Source organism: Ilyonectria robusta (assembly GCF_021365365.1).
Source record: "Ilyonectria robusta strain PMI_751 chromosome Unknown BGZ61scaffold_20, whole genome shotgun sequence".
Classification (NCBI taxonomy): Eukaryota; Fungi; Ascomycota; class Sordariomycetes; order Hypocreales; family Nectriaceae; genus Ilyonectria; species Ilyonectria robusta.
In genome coordinates, this window is record NW_025764454.1 from 399,139 (window position 1) to 414,504 (window position 15,366).

General features: G+C 56.5%; 5 protein-coding genes across 5 annotated transcripts; 2 read left to right on the forward strand and 3 right to left on the reverse strand.

Annotated features, from left to right (window-relative positions):
• Positions 1 to 2,446: 2,446 nt before the first annotated feature.
• Positions 2,447 to 3,538, reverse strand: BGZ61DRAFT_98576 (uncharacterized protein). The gene is made up of 2 exons (XM_046257297.1): positions 3,513 to 3,538; positions 2,447 to 3,421 (listed from the first exon to the last, which is right to left on the reverse strand). The coding sequence occupies exon 2, from the start codon at positions 3,288 to 3,290 to the stop codon at positions 2,826 to 2,828; it is 465 nt and encodes a 154-aa protein (XP_046099969.1). The 5' UTR covers positions 3,291 to 3,421; positions 3,513 to 3,538; the 3' UTR covers positions 2,447 to 2,825.
• A 2,916-nt stretch (positions 3,539 to 6,454) lies between these two features.
• On the reverse strand, positions 6,455 to 10,134 carry BGZ61DRAFT_98625 (kinase-like domain-containing protein). Its single transcript, XM_046257298.1, has 5 exons — positions 9,256 to 10,134; positions 8,943 to 9,202; positions 7,989 to 8,893; positions 7,567 to 7,935; positions 6,455 to 6,938 (listed from the first exon to the last, which is right to left on the reverse strand). The coding sequence occupies exons 1-5, from the start codon at positions 9,942 to 9,944 to the stop codon at positions 6,717 to 6,719; spliced, it is 2,445 nt and encodes an 814-aa protein (XP_046099970.1). The 5' UTR covers positions 9,945 to 10,134; the 3' UTR covers positions 6,455 to 6,716.
• Positions 10,135 to 10,676: 542 nt separating this feature from the next.
• Positions 10,677 to 11,099, forward strand: BGZ61DRAFT_536307 (translation machinery associated TMA7; the record flags this gene model as incomplete). The annotated part of the gene is made up of 3 exons (XM_046254382.1): positions 10,677 to 10,716; positions 10,791 to 10,880; positions 11,005 to 11,099. The coding sequence occupies 3 exons, from the start codon at positions 10,677 to 10,679 to the stop codon at positions 11,097 to 11,099; spliced, it is 225 nt and encodes a 74-aa protein (XP_046099971.1).
• Positions 11,100 to 11,851: 752 nt separating this feature from the next.
• On the forward strand, positions 11,852 to 12,914 carry BGZ61DRAFT_360988 (mPR-like GPCR protein; the record flags this gene model as incomplete). The annotated part of the gene is made up of 3 exons (XM_046241221.1): positions 11,852 to 12,409; positions 12,464 to 12,694; positions 12,747 to 12,914. 3 exons carry the CDS (start codon positions 11,852 to 11,854, stop codon positions 12,912 to 12,914), a joined length of 957 nt encoding a protein of 318 aa, XP_046099972.1.
• A 47-nt stretch (positions 12,915 to 12,961) lies between these two features.
• Positions 12,962 to 15,146, reverse strand: BGZ61DRAFT_361302 (WD40-repeat-containing domain protein; the record flags this gene model as incomplete). The annotated part of the gene is made up of 2 exons (XM_046241257.1): positions 12,962 to 13,926; positions 13,997 to 15,146. 2 exons carry the CDS (start codon positions 15,144 to 15,146, stop codon positions 12,962 to 12,964), a joined length of 2,115 nt encoding a protein of 704 aa, XP_046099973.1.
• Between the last annotated feature and the right edge of the window lie 220 nt (positions 15,147 to 15,366).

A 15,366-nucleotide genomic window follows, 5' to 3' on the forward strand; every position in this document is an offset into this window, starting at 1 on the left:
CCATGCCAATACCAATGCCCTGTGCCAGTGCTCCAGTGCTCCAGTGCCCCATCGCTCGCTTCAGGGCTCCCATGCCGCTCCCATGGCCGCACCCCAGGGCATATCCTTGGGCGGCCCATCAGCAATCCCCAGGGATTATTCCCAGGGATTATTGATGGTTCTTGATTGACCTTGATTGATGACCCGCCAGGAACAAGGCCTGCCTTGCTGTTCTTCGCCTTCTGGCGCCTCGCCAGTCGCCAGGGTCGCCTCTGCAAGTCCGCACTGACTCCCCTGCTACGAAAGTGCCTCACACCAGAACCCATCTCAATCTCCCTCCAGTCTGGGGCGTCGATCACACACACTCTAACTGAGGCACGGCGTTCGTTCTGCAGTTCTGGGTGGCCTCGACTGCCCGCCTCAGAACTTGAATCCGACTTGGATCCGCGCCATCGCGATCCCCCGCTCGCCCATCCATCCAATCTCTCTACCTCGTACACTTACATCCAGCCAGGACCAGTCAGTCCCCGTCCCGTCCACCTGCCGCAGGCCGCTAGCAGATCCCATTCCCACCCTCCAACTGTGACGCCCACTACCTGAAGCAACCCACCAAACACGAGTTGATTCAGTTCATGCATGGGCTGATAATCACAGGCGCACTCCGTCAGAAATCCTGCTCGCTGTGGCTGACCGGTGACCTTCACGTGCCCTCTCCACACCTGCAAGACGGCAGCCGCCTTCGTCTTCTGATTCGACCGTGGCCTCCACCTCCGTCTTGGCCGGCCCATCCGTCCAGAGCCGGAGGTGGGTGCATCGGCGGGCTCCCATTGGCCACGGCCTGCATCCGTGATAGATGAGGTTGGTGATAATCCGTTCCAGGGCATCTTGCAGATGCGCGCTGAGAGAAACGGTGAAGATGGCCAACTGTCTGGCCCAATAGGGATCAGCTCTAGCTATCTCGCAACTTGCGCAACTTTGGTAAACCTACCCTAAATAGTATAGTCCTTGAGTCATGCTGCGTCCGTGGCCGACTTGCGAACCGTGAAAGCTGTCAGCCGGCACTGGCTTCGCACAGTCCACCCAGCGGCACACGACCAACGCCAACTGCACTCATCGAGCCCGTAACCTCGATCGGAAGGGGAGCTGAGGCAGAGAAACGGGGTTGAAAGGCCCCGAGCACACCATCAACTCCCCTCCCGCCACCACAATGTCGCAACTGGGCTTGCCTGGGGTTAGCAACAAGTGTCACCGGATCCAATAGAGGCCAGCGCAAGCCTGATACACAGCAAGATCGCCTGCTTTCCCCAACCCATCTGGCGTTCCCCAGCCCAGATCAACCCATCTCCCAAGTGTCCCGCCTGGGATCTGGCAGAGAAACAACCCGTAGTCCCCCAAGCTCGGACGTGCCCGTGGTCCGAGACAGTGCGGGAACCCGTGCCCGAGACTCTCTTCAAACCGGCTCACCGTCATTCTTCTCATGTATACTTCATGCGTGATGGATCGATAGAGGAGTCGTCTTCCCACCACAGCCGCCGCCCCCTGGAGTCAAACTTACGCCTTCCAGCTCGCGATTCGCCGATGGCTTCAAGCTCAAACTAGTTCGTCAAGCAAGGATGGCGCACGTTTCGTGATGGGCCGATCAGCATCAACGTCCGTCGGCATCCCATGCCCCCGACGCAAGCTGTAAATGCCTCCTCGCAGATTCACCGCCTGGCAGCATTGCCCATATCGCATGCAGCGTCGACGCAAGGGAGGCCACGAAGACCCGGCATTGGCTCGACGGCTCCTGAGGCCATGGACCAGGAACCGTGGGAACCCCGCCGGCACGTCAACGTCGACCTCTCGGGGGCCTCGCCCAGCGCTCGACCAGTGCAATAGCGCGTGCCATCGGAGACGCCCAGCGCTGCAAATCCGGGGCCAACAAGACCACATGTTCGTCGCATGGCGTTTTGGCGATGGAGTCTCCCGCGAAACGCTCTCGCCGCGGCCGAAGTCTAGCAGACGATCGGGGCCACTAACGGCGCAGGCGCGCAGCGTGCTGGTCGCGGGAAGGGCATCCGGGGCGCCTGAAGTGCTTTGGGACTGCTAAAATCAACGCCACTGTGTAGCCAAGCCGACGATTCGTTGGTGGACAGCGCAGCGGGCTGGGGGCGCCTGCGACGTCTGCCGAGGCCGACGAGGCGAGGGGTGGTATCAGTTGCGTGGGACGATCCAACGTCACCTTGGGTGAGGAGTTTCCCGCGTCCAGCCAGTCACGGGCGCCTCCAGAGGCCCTCTACCGACAGTAGCCCGCTGGCTCTGTGTCTGGTGCGTCCCAGCATTGTGGCATGGGCTGTGCGTGAGAAGCAGGGCGCGCGCCGGGCACGAGGACGGCAGAGACCGGACGTCTCCTGATCCGTCACGCCGAGCGCTCCCTGGTGGAGACTCCACTCGGGGCCGTCCCGGCGCTGGCACACGGAGGACGAGCGAAACTACCCTGGACTCTTGCGCTCTGTGACTTGTAGTTTATTGTATTGAACGCGATCTATGATGCGCTTAATCTATGTTCTGTGTGAGGTTGGGAGTAGGACAGTCGGCTATCGTAGGCTGCTGTAGAGTTAGTAGAAGCCATGGGACCGCTACGGGCAGTGTGCGTGATACTGCGTTTGAGCCCTCACAGAAAACTTTGACGTCTGTGTAAGTCAACAAGGTCAGGATGGCTACGTTCGAAATGTAATACTGTGAACAATTACCCTGTTCCCAAACATCAGAGTCTTCCAATTGCCTCCATCTAATCAATATCCAAAATGAAAGGCCTACGCATTCACGGCGTCGTCGCCATCATCCTCACCACCCTCACTGCGCTATCAACAGCCCAGCGCTACAACTCGACCGTCGTCAAGAACAGCAACTGCCCCTGTGACCGCGCGGCGCACAAATACTGCTACGAATACACGCGCAAGGACGTCGAGGACAAGACCTGCTACACGATTTCGCAGCCCAGCCGGTCGATGCGCGTGTGGGACCCCGACATGGACCACGACAGCCGCGTCGTGTGCACCGTGTGGACGGGCCCGGACTGCGACGGGCGCCACTGGGGCAACTTCACCTTCCAGGACAATACGCAGTGCGTGGAGCCCACGGTGACGGACACGGACGGGGGCGATCGTGTTGCGTGGTGGTACCGGTCGTTCAAGTGCCATCATCCCGGCTGGTGAAATCGAACATGGTGACGGGGTATGATGGCATGGAGGCATGGATGGGGGTCGCTGGGGGAGGGGGATCGGCCAGTGAGGCAGGCAAGCTGAGCCAGCGGATGTGCGATTGTCCATGCCATGACAGCATGAGTTACGCAGGGCATAACTTAGCACTCTAGGGGATCCTCTATGATCGACCCAACAAACACAAGACAAGACACCTCTCGCCTCGCACCCATGAGCACTATCAAGGCGAAATACTATCCCTGTGAAGCGGTTACGTAGAGTTCGTAACGCCGGGCGTGTGCTCACCTCGGATCGCCGTCAAGCCTCAACGCGAGACACGATGATCCTCACCTCCTGAACCAGGCCCAGCCGCACGCCGCTATTGACCACGACGGCACAGAACGACGGCACCATTCTGTCCAAGACGCCTTTGTCGTCATTTCCTCGTCCTCGAGCGCCTCACTCTACCTCAAACACGCAAACCCCGGCCTCCGAACCGCCCGAAGCGCTGGGGTGGCTTGCAAGCTGGGCTGCACTGCACGGTCCCTTTCATCAGCCATGATTTTCCCGTGTCGGGATATCCTCACACACGCATGTCACGTTCGGCACATACATGGAAATTTTATTACGGCTACTCCAGCTGAACGGAACAAATCTCACTCACGGCGTGTGTTCATTTCGCGCCCAGCAGAGCAGCCCCCGTTCCGTGCTCGCCCAAGAGAGGAGCCAACCCCATTATTTCGCGCGCCCCCATGGCAGCCCAAAGCCGGGCTCCGCAGAGTTGCGTCGCGGACCAGAAAAAAAAAGAAAAGTGACAGAGTGGAGGAAGGGAAAAAAAAAAAAAAGTAATCAAAAATCGAAAATAGGGAAATCGGCGCCAAGAGTGAGGCTGTGTAGTTGCTTTTTGCGCGCCCGGACCCTACTGGCGAACTGCACTGCGGGCACAAAGCAAGCAACGACAACTTGCTTCCCAGGGTTGTCACGGGCCTGCGGAAACGGTGGAGGAAGAGGGCATGGGCATGGGATCCCCGGGAAACGTTTTATTGCTTTCTTTTTTTGTTCTCGGTACGTAGATACGTAGATAGACGGATGCTAGCACTAGTATATTTGCTTATTTCGGAAGCTGTTTTGGGTGCTGATCGAGTGGCGACTGATTCAGATTGTGACGGGCGTGGGGCACTCTACGTGCGACACGGACGGGGTTGCAGGATGGTTACGGGCGTGCTCGCAGCCAACAGAGAGGCCTTTTCGTAACGGAAGCCGCGAGTTTCTGAGAATTGAGTCGTCATGTTTCTTCTGTGACTCTGCGGCGCCCGCTTTGCCGCTGGGCTGGGCTGCGATGCACCACGCCGGGAGAGGCAACAGGTCAAAACTCGCCGGGGAGCTGCATAGGTCGCCAGAGCGAGCTACGGGCATTTCTCTTACGAAATGCGCCCTGAGCCTATCGACCCATCCTGCTGCTGTGTCTTTTTCCCGCCTCTCGTGTGCATCTGCATCTGCATCTACGATTGACAGCTCCGAAGCGGGGGCGTGTCTGTGCTGCCAGCTCGGTTCTGCTGGTTGTCGTTGTGCCAGCGCATTGTCTCGGTGGATATAGTCGTTGCTTCTTGTTTCTGCTGCCGCCTTACCCTGCAGGCTCCCTACATATCAGCCTAGTTTGACAGCGAACAGTCTACTATGCGCGGCGTTGTTTCTGATGCGACGTATTTTCTTTTTTTCATCCTTGGTTGAGAAGGAGGGGGAGTGAAGAGCCGTGGTTTGATAGTCACATCCTCGTACAAGTTAGAATGCAAGCCTGTATGCGAAGCAAGCCTCCAACAAGCCAACCAGTCGGTGTGATAGATGGCGTTTCTCACAAAAGAAAGCAACGAACAGAAACCCACATCACAAGATGGCTGGTGAACTCGCCCAGCACACTGCAGCTCACTAGACTAGTTGGACAAGCCTCACATGGGAAAGACAGGCTGGCTTGCTTGTCTCGGCCTATCTTGTCTCGCCTGGCGTTTGTCTCATCCCGCGACCCTCACTCACCACCAAGGCAAGCCACCAAATCTGTCTCAGCCTCCCAGTCCTAGGCTTCCCTTTCCCCCAACCACCCTTCGCAACACGAGGCGTTCCTCCGACGGACCGCCGCCACCGCGCTGAGTCTGACCACGGGAGGGAAACAAAAAAATCGCTAGCCTTGTTTTTCCCGTTCGTCCCGCGAAAAGAGGCGAGGAATACTTCGGAGTTGTCGCGATTGCCCCGGGCTCGGGGGAGGCGTGTTGTACCGGGTGACACAGAGCACACGGGCACATATTCGTAGATGCACAACCACAGACGGGGCGGGGCTTGCGTGCTTGCTTGTGCCGTGGTTGTGCCACGGCGGGAAGGCTGTTTCGTACTGTGGGCACGATTCACGCCTGATCAGAAACAAAGGCCGTGATGGCATCATGTCTTGCGAGGCGCTGCAGCTCAGTACTGACTCACACGGCGTTTGCCATCCAACCCCCCCAACCGCATTTGTCTATCCTCGCGCCTCACCATCAACCCGGCTATAGTCTCCCGCCCCACGGCTCCTTGCGTCTCCATCCCTTCCACAAAGCAACGTACGTCTACCCGACAAACAAGCAAGCAGACGTGCAACTGGAACCTTCGATGCCCGCCCTGCCACGCGCCCACTGCCCCAGCATGCGCCGGCCCTTGTTGACACATCCCCTCGCCACTGGATGACTCCCTTCTCGCCCGGCGTATTGAAATACGGCTGTGCGGCCCTATTGTTGCCTCTTCGGGGTCCACATTACGGATACCTACGACAAAGGCAACCAGCTCGCTCGGGACAACGAGGCTGGCCTCGGCTTCATTATCTGCCTCGTCATCACAACAATGTTAGTCGTAAATCAACAAGCACTGACACGCGCTGGTAGTCATCCGTCGGGACCGAGGCCTGAGAGTCAGTCGCATGGTTGAATCCTCCCAACAACATCGCCTCCGGGCTGGAGCCTGCCGTTGCGGCGCAGCCGGGCGGATCCAACGGGTATGAAGATGACATGGGATGAACTATTCCTGTCACAGCTGACTGGGGAACGAACCCAAGGTAATGATGCTTTTCACGACTAACAAGGCGTGCTGGATGTACACTGGCCTATGCGGACTCACCACATCGCTGGTTCAACCAAGAATTGCAACGGGGCATGACCTGGCATGACAGTGTCAGATTCAATACACCATGTACACGCATGGATCAATACATGTGTCTGTGACATCGTCATTACGGCATAGGTGCCTAAGGTTCTAGTCCAAGTGCTAACGGAAAATGCACCAATATCGCCGTCAGAATGTTTAGAGTTCGCCCAAGTATTATGGCAGCCTCGGGAAATCGAACCCGATGCTCATGAATGTACCAATGTAGACCAATGACTCCTGTTTCTAATATGTTCTACCCAAGGTCTAGAGCTCCTCCAACCTGGTCTCAAGCGATCCACCAACTAGGCATACGTTGTTTCAAGGGCCAAGTCAGACACCTTTGATCCAGCTATCCTCACACCAGTCGTAACCCTTCCCCCTTGCAGCTTGTTACCGCCGTGATGTCCCCGCCCGTGACGTGAAGAAGGGATGTCGCAGTGCATCTGCTGGCTTGATGCGCTTGTCTGGGTTGAGCGTCAGGCAGTGCTCCAAAAGGTCGATGAAGTGGTTCAAATCTCTGGTTTCGGCATCATTCATCCCCCCTGACGCAGCCATGAGTCGAGTCCTTAGATCGCGTGTGGGTTTGATCATGGAAAGGGTCCTAACAGCAGTCTGTAAGTGAACATGGGTTAGCAATTGATCCAACATGCTTCTAAATCAAGCAAACACCGGGGGGCATGTGAGAACGATGGACGGGGCTGGGCGCTTGGTCCCCGTCTAGTCTAAGCAAGGGTTTGGATGAATGAGCTGCAGGTGTCGTCGCATCAACAACAACAAGGACAACAATAACATGCAAGGGATGTTGGCATGCCAGGTAGGAGCCGAGATGCGGAGTTGGGAGGTTGGCAGTGGATCCGGCCGGATGGGCGACCACCCGACGGGCGTAAAGTCCGAGAGGTCATCTCATCTGTATTGCCCAGGTGGCTGGCCCCCAGAGGAAGTCCAGATCCAGAATCCCCAGAATGGTGTTGACTGGATGACGTTGGCTGAACCTGACACTCCCCACAAAGGTCTGGGCGCTTCTGCTGTAAGGGATGCAACCCAAGCGCTTACGCTCGCAGAGCCCCAATCCTAAGCCAACGGCCCCCATACACACCCTCGTCCGTTGTCTCAAAAATAGAAAAATAGAAGAGACCATGCACAGAAGGTCCGGGAAACGTGGACGGCGCTTGGATATTGTGACAAGGGAAGGGAGATGGTAGAAAAACAACAACATAAACAGAAATAAGCCGGAACATACCTTGTTGAGAACCTTGTCGCGCTCGACGCTGACGAATTGACCCATATCGTCGAAGTGAACGCCGGCCAGCTGACCACGCTTGAATAACTTTGGCGTTAGTCTGCCACGGATCTCCATGATCGCCTTGAGCATCTGGTTGTTGCTGTCACCTGTAAACAGGATCTTGCCTGTGTAGAGCTCATACAGCGTGCAGCCGATGGACCACATGTCAACGGCATAGTCGTATGGCATACCGAGGATAATTTCCGGCGCGCGGTAGAATCGGCTGACCAAGTACGGCGTGATTTCCGTATGTGCTGTTGCAGCATCAGACCTATCAATGGCTGTGCCCAAATCGCAAATCTTGAGCACGTTACGGCTCTCGTTAACCTATTCCAAGTTAGCAGTCCATTCTCCCATGGCAAAGACCAGCGAGAGCTTACCAAGATGTTGTCGGGCTTCAGATCAGCATGGATGATGCTGCACTTGCGCATATGGGCGAGGGCCACGAAGATCTGGTAGGCGTACGTTCGAGTTGCGCCCAAGTTGATACCCACGTTGTTGCCGAACTTGCGCAAGACCTCACGCAAGTTCAGGCTCAAGCTCTCAAAGGCCATGCACAGATGCCCATTGAAATCGAACGACCGCTCGAATTTTACAATATGCTTTCGGTTCTCGGGATCCGCATCGTTGAGCTTCTGTAGGATGGCAATTTCAGTGTAGCCTCCCTTGCGGAGGGCGTCGTTGTTACGCATCATCTTGATCGCGACCATCTGCTTCGTCGTAATGTCGAGAGCGCTAGCCACGCCCGAGAACATACCCTTTCCTAGCGTTGCCTGGATTTGATATCGTCCGTTAAGCACCTCACCGATTCGGATCTTGTAGTATCCGTCCTTGTCGTCGCCCTCGAGAATTCCACCCTTGGCGACGGCTTGTGCATCGGGTGCCGAGCCGTTGGCGTCGAGAGCGTCCGGAGCAGCTGTCGGTTTGGTTGCATACTTGTCCTCATCAAAATCCTCAGCGAACATGTCAAAGTCTTCATCGTCGTCATCGCCGGAAGACTTCTCCGGCTTCTCTTGAACTTTTTCGTGCTGTTCTTCCTGAGGCTGCTGTTCCGTGGTTGTAACAACATGCTCACCGTGAAGTACAACATGTCCATGGCGGAGCTCACCCCTTTTCTCATCTTCCTGCATGTCAACCGTGGGGTCGTAGTCGGCGGCAGAGGGGCCATCCTCATCATCACCCTTGACCTTTCCATGGGAGTTCATCAGCGCCGTGTCGTCGAGGAGGTTGATTCCGCCAGGGGATGGCTCATCGTGTGATCCGGGTGAGCGAGGTGAAGCTAGGTCTAATGTCGGTTAGTGTCTCTCTTTCATAGCAAGGGGAGGGAAATTTACCAGATCGAGGGGTCCGAGGGGTTTGTGGTGTCGCCATCTCGGACTGCGACTTCATCGAGCTATCGAGTTGAATGGACGCAGGTGATGCTGCGCGAGCCTTGCTAGCCGCTCCAACAGCGTGAAGAAGGAGTGGTGTCGCAGAACTAGACTTGGCGAGGATTTCCTGACGCCGCTTGCGCCGTCTTTCGATCTCAGCCTCTTCGTCGACAGGCTCAGGCTCCTCAAAGTCCTCCTCAGGTTCTGGTTGGGCGAAAGACTCACTGCTTTTTAGTTAGTTTAGTCCATATCTTCACAATCGAGTCGGGTAACATACCTCTGGGAAGTCTTGGAAGAGTCATGTCCATTTGCATTCCCTTTGTTCGGTTTAGCATCATGTTCTTTGGCGCGTGAAGCCTCTCCTACTGTGGTCCCTCTGGACGCAGAACCGGCATCTCGAGAGCTGCGGTCGTCGTCGTACTTTAACCCTCTGGAGTCCTCGCCCCGGTCGTATTGGCCTTCTCTGACGAAGCGATCGAACCTGCCCTTTTCGGCGCGCCTGGGTCGCTGGGGAGACCTGCTACGATTCCGGGGCCGCTTGTTGGAATACCAATCCCGTTCCCTATCACGGTGGCCATCTCTATCGCGGCTCCTCTCGCGGTTACGGTTATCGCGGGACGCAGGACGGTCTAGGTCGTCGTAGGAGACACGAGGTCTCCGGACATCATCGTAATGGGAGCGGGGGTTTCTCGAGTCATGATCGCGGGGCCTACCGGCGTAATAATCTCTGTCCCTGTCCCTTTCCCTGTCTTTGTCGTCGCGTTGGCGCTTGTAGCCGCGTGGCGATGGGCTTCGTCGCGAGGCGTTGCTATGCCTCGAGGCTGAGTCGTGGTCTGGAGTCGAGAGTCTACTTCGATGTCTGTCTTGACGGTCAACACCGCTTCCTCTAGGGTGCTGAAGTGAAGTTGCCTTCAAGTCCTCAACGCAATTCTCGACGATCTCGCCCTCGTCCGAACTGGACGCCATGCTCACTGACGTGCGACGGATCGAAATCCTTTGGGGTTATGTAGGCCTTGAGGGAGAGAAGGGGGCAAGACGAGTCAGCAAAGCGAACTGGGAAGACAGAGCGCAATGGGAGAAGAGCCCAACCGGATGCGTGGTGACTCCTACTAGGCTCAAGGTCGAAGTTGAGGAGGGGGTTGGCAGGGGGTGACTGAAGTTGGAGGCGGATTGAAACGACGTCGTTGAGGAGAAGACCAGATAGAGGGGCAATGTACGATTTGGCGATGGTGGAAACGCCTAAATGGCTGTCCCGTCCTCCGTCTGTGCGTGTGTCTGCTTGGAAACGTTGGTGACTTCAAGAGTTGATGTCGTCGGTAGTCTCCAGACTTTGACGTAACCGTCAGATGGAGTCGCGTGGCCGCGCTTCGGAGGTTGTCAACCTTGACGGCGCAGGAAAATTCTGGACCCATACTCGATTAGGTAAGCTTAGAGTCCTTATCGGCCATGCCAGTGCCCCTTATCGTACAGCGAGTCAACAGCGCCTTGTTAGTGGATTCACCGCCTGGGCTGCCTCCTGCAGTTGGTTCTAGGCGCCGTGGTCAGTGGTCCGTGGGACGGAAGGGTCTTCTACTCCGCTGCTGACTGACTTTGCTGCGACGACTCCTTCGCCACAGCGCTTCTTCATTCTCTGTTTATCTCGCCTCGCTCTTGCTTTCTTCTTCACTTCGCACGAACAACACCAGACAAACAATCATCATGGGTGGCAACAACCGAGAAGGCAAGTCCCTACCTCTCCGTCCTCTGTCCTCAATCGTTCTCCCACCGCATCACCCCGCCATCGCCAGAGACTAACCCCTCCAACCACAACAGGCGGCAAGGCCAAGCCCCTCAAGGCGGCCAAGAAGGCCAACAAGGAGCTCGACGAAGATGACCTGGCCTTCCTCGAGAAGAAGCGTGCCGGTACGAAATCACCCCCCTCCCCGAAACCATCGAGCCGTCGCGGGTAGGCCATCGCAGGTCGCGCCCGCGCAGCGAGGCGAAACAGGATCAACTTTAGGCTGACACGACGATTGCTACCCCACAGAGGAGAAGGCTCGCAAGGAGATGGCGTCCAAGGCTGGCGGCAAGGGCCCCCTCAACACGGGTGCTCAGGGCATCAAGAAGAGCGGGAAGAAGTAAATGCGCATTTGGATATTGGGGTGCGTGATTGCGAGCGGTGTCAAAGGATGTTGCGATGGCGTGAGCCGAGGCCCTTGGCGCCGTAGAAGCCAGGCCGGCTGTGGTGTTCTGGAAGCTGGGACATGCACTCTCTGATGGTTGACGAGATATGAAATCCATGCCGTGACTCAAAAAGCTGACCTATTAGCCGCGCTCTGCATGTGACGTATATGCTTGGATGTTATCTTTTGTTGCTGATGCTCTTCCCATGACCGCCCATACAACCCTTGTATATCCCGCTCCGAGGCTTCAGCGGCGATCCTTCAGTGGCGATGGGGAGCAGAGATGCATCCCCAACGACCAACTCGACCCTATCCAGACAACAAAAGCTCTCGCAACAGCTCATGATAGTCGTCGGAACCGTCCGTCCGCATCCTGCAAAAGACTTTCCTCGAAGGAGGATCATCTATTTACTTTTTAGTGGGCCGACTATCCCAAGGCGTTCTTTAGCCTCGGGAGCGTTGCGGTTCTGCGCTGCGCGTCTTTTCCATGTGCCTGTCCCAACAAAAGCACCCTGGCCAACAACGGCAACACGGGGCTCCAGCGTCTCAACTCATTGCATCAGATCAGAGGACCCATCTAATAACTTTTATATAAATCGAGGAATCGCAACTATTCATAATTGCTTTTGCATCAAGGAATCGCAACTGCCGCAACGTAGCTTCATCAAGTGTTAACCCGTTCTAGGCTGAAACTCATCCACTCGTATCATCATGGCCAGCCAACATCAGCAACCAGCCGGCGTGCGCCAACGCCGGCCCTCCACCACGGAAACCATTCTCAGCGCTACCAAGTCGTTTGAGAAAAAGGTCGAGCAATCTCTGCTGATCCTCTGGGACGACCTCCCCGCCTGGCGTCGCGACAATTCCTACATCCTCACCGGCTACCGCCAGTCGCGCTCCTCGTACGCGCACTCCCTGGGCTCCCTCTTCTACCTACACAACGAGTCCGTCAACATCTGGACGCATCTCCTCGGGGCCATTGTCTTCATTGGCACCGCTGCATACGTCTACCATGTCGTCCAGCCGCGCTACGAGACGGCCACGGTTGCGGACGTGTTTGTCTTTGCCTGCTTCTTTGGCGGTGCTGTGCTGTGCCTGGGCATGAGCGCTACGTTCCATACATTGTCGAACCACAGTGAGATGGTGGCCAAGTGGGGAAACAAGCTCGACTATACTGGCATTGTGGCATTGATTGTCGGGAGCTATTTCCCGGCGCTGTACTACGGCTTCTTCTGTAGGCCGCAGTTGATGACCATCTATCTAAACGCGGTGAGTGACCGGACAGCTCGGATTTGAAGTGAAGCACTCACTAACACGATCTAGATTTGTTCCCTCGGCCTAGGATGTGGGCTGGTGTCATGGATCGAACGCTTCCGCACTCCGACCTGGAGACCTTACCGCACCATGATGTTCGTTGCTCTCGGCCTCTCAGGCGTGGTCCCAGTTATCCACGGCTGCATGGTCTACGGTATTCAGGGCATGGAGGAGCGGATGAGCCTCAGTCTGGTCGTCCTCCACGGCGCCATGTACATCTTTGGCGCCTTCCTCTACGCTGTATGTTTCGTCACCCTGATGAGTCTGTTCGAGTCTTGCTAATTGCAACTAGGTTCGATGGCCTGAGCGGAGCGTACCCGTTGTGTTTGACATCTGGGGTAGTTCTCACCAGATCTTCCACATGTTCGTCATCATGGCTGCCGTTACGCATTTCTATGGCATGGCCAAGGCATTCGACCACCTTCACACTGTCATGGGATCCGAGTGCCTCGAGGGTTAATGCGCCTAGGCCGTGGAACCTTTGTTCATGTATCAATTCTTCATCGCCTACGTGGTATCGTCGCCTCTGTCCAGCCCGAGATCCATGACTCTTACCAACCCTGATCCCATTGCCGCCGCCGCCCAACACCCAAATTCTTCGTTCGGGTTCCATTCCACTGCCGTAATTCTCGTCGACGGCTCATAGACAACCGCTCGGGTGGGATCTGATGGACCGGCCCCATCCTCTTCGTCATCAGCGCGGACAGCTTCGGCGTCCTTCTTTTTCACCTTTTTGCCCTTCTTGACTGGAGGCTTGAAGTCTGTCTTTGGGTTGACGTTCCGTTCTAGAATAAAGCCCTGCAGCACTCGCGACACGCCTCGTGCTCCGGCCGGCGAATCTTCCGGGAAGAACTTTGCTGGTCGGTGTTCGTGCTGGAAAACCCTGATGCGGTCCGAGGGCTCGCGCCTGGTGGTGAAAATCTCGACCTGTGGGTTCAGCGCCCATAGAGAGCCGTCTACTGAGCCTATGAGTAGATACGGATGAGTGCGCCCAACAGACAAACAGGAGGGGAAGCTTTGCCCGGTGAAGACGCGGCGGGCGATTGGGAATTGGGCGTGGTACATGAACCCAATCTGTGTGTTGAGCACGCCGGCAGAGGGATATGTGGAGAAGAAGCCAAGGAGGTGATCGCTGTACCCAAGAAGGTTGGGTTGCGATGCGACAGTGAGGGCCTGGACCTCGGTTGATTCGACGCTTGGAGCTCGCAGGTCGATGAGCCTCACGGTTCCTCCGACGGGGTAAGAGGCGATGATGTACGGCATGGATGGATAACCTGAGACGAGGTCAAGGACAATGTTGTGATGGACAGGGTGTCGCGAGAGGAGAAGACTAGGACGGATTGACCAGAGAGCGATAGAGCCGTCCGAGTAGCCTACTACAAGACGGTTGAAGTTGATCCATGTGAGGGCGGTTGGCTCAATGTTCTCTTCCTCTAACAGTCCAAATGTGGCAACTGGTTGCTGTAGTTGGTCTAGAAGCAGTTAGAAAGGTTGTTTTAATGAGGGAGGTCATCTTACCATATCTCCCGTCTCCATCGTCACCCGCCTCGATGACATAGACATTCCCATCTCCGCAGATGACTGCCAGGAGCCCACACGCAGGACTCCATTTCACCCTCCGCGCTCGGCCATGCTCGAGACATATCGTCTTTTGAAGCCTTGGCCGCTTGGAAGACGGCCGCACGAACCCGTCCTCCCCCCGCGCTCCCTCAAACTCCCACAGCTGAACGACGCCGTGCTTCTGGAAGTCGGGCTTCACAGACTCCTTTTCGAAATCGTAGTGCTCTTGGTCGGAATGTGGGATGACGCACATGGCCAAGAGCTGAGGGGCGTTGCGGGTTTGTCGAGGTGCCCAGTCCATGCTGGTGATGATGCCTCCAGCGTCGAACATCCACCCTGCGACGGTCTTGGCGTCGGACTCGTCTTGATCGAATGGTAATCCGGACAGCGAGAGGGTGTATGCGTCACCAGCTTCAAACATGATTTCCAGCTGAGAGTCGTGTGGTCCCATCAACACTGGCATCGCTCCTCGCTGGAATCGGTAGGGCTGAGCTTCCTCCTCCGACAATCCCAGAAAAGATTCGTCCTGCGGCATGCTGTCTCTTACTCGCTCGTACCAATGCTCAGCATTGTAAGCCTCCCTCTCGAAAAAGGTTGGTGACCAGACGCCTCTGTCCCTCTCCGCGGGCTCATCCAGCTTCGACCGGGGCGGCAACACAGACCAGTCCATCCACCGGTCCAGCATACCATGCGCCATCTTGATCCCTCCATGATGTCGCCCGTACCACATCTCTACGAGCGGATGCCCTCGAAGGCCGCGGTCGTACGGCCCGCAGTACGCCCTCACGATGCGCCCGTCGGCTGCGACGGGCTCGACATCGAGATAGCCGGTGACGCCGACGGCGCGGACATTGAAGGGTCGGATGAGCTTGATGCGCTGGCGGGAGAATCTGTCGGGAATGCCCTCGGGATCGCTCACTGAAGCGTCCGACTCCATGGCCTCACGCTCGAAGGCGATGTCATCTTCGGCAGCGCTCTCTTCAGCAGCCGCTGCTGCAGCGGCCTCAAAATTGTCGTCATCAGCGTCGGCTTTCTTGTCGCGCTTATGGACGATGTCTTCTTCGGAGCTTCCGTCGAAGTCGTATTTTTCGACGGCGAAGCTCTTTGTGCGGTTTGACTTGCGCGTCCTCATGGCTGGGTGGGTATGAGTTTGCGGGTGAGAAGTTGGTTTAGAAAGTTGAGGCGAGCTGCGAGTTCTTGGTGGGGCTTCGGTGAGCAACTTCACCTGTGGGTGCTGTTTGAGTTCAAGCAACACAACAACTGGTTCACTAAACGAATAGAAATATTCAGGATTTACATGCTTTACTGACTTAATAAGTGCGTAAAGCCACCTCTTTGTGGGTGCAATGATA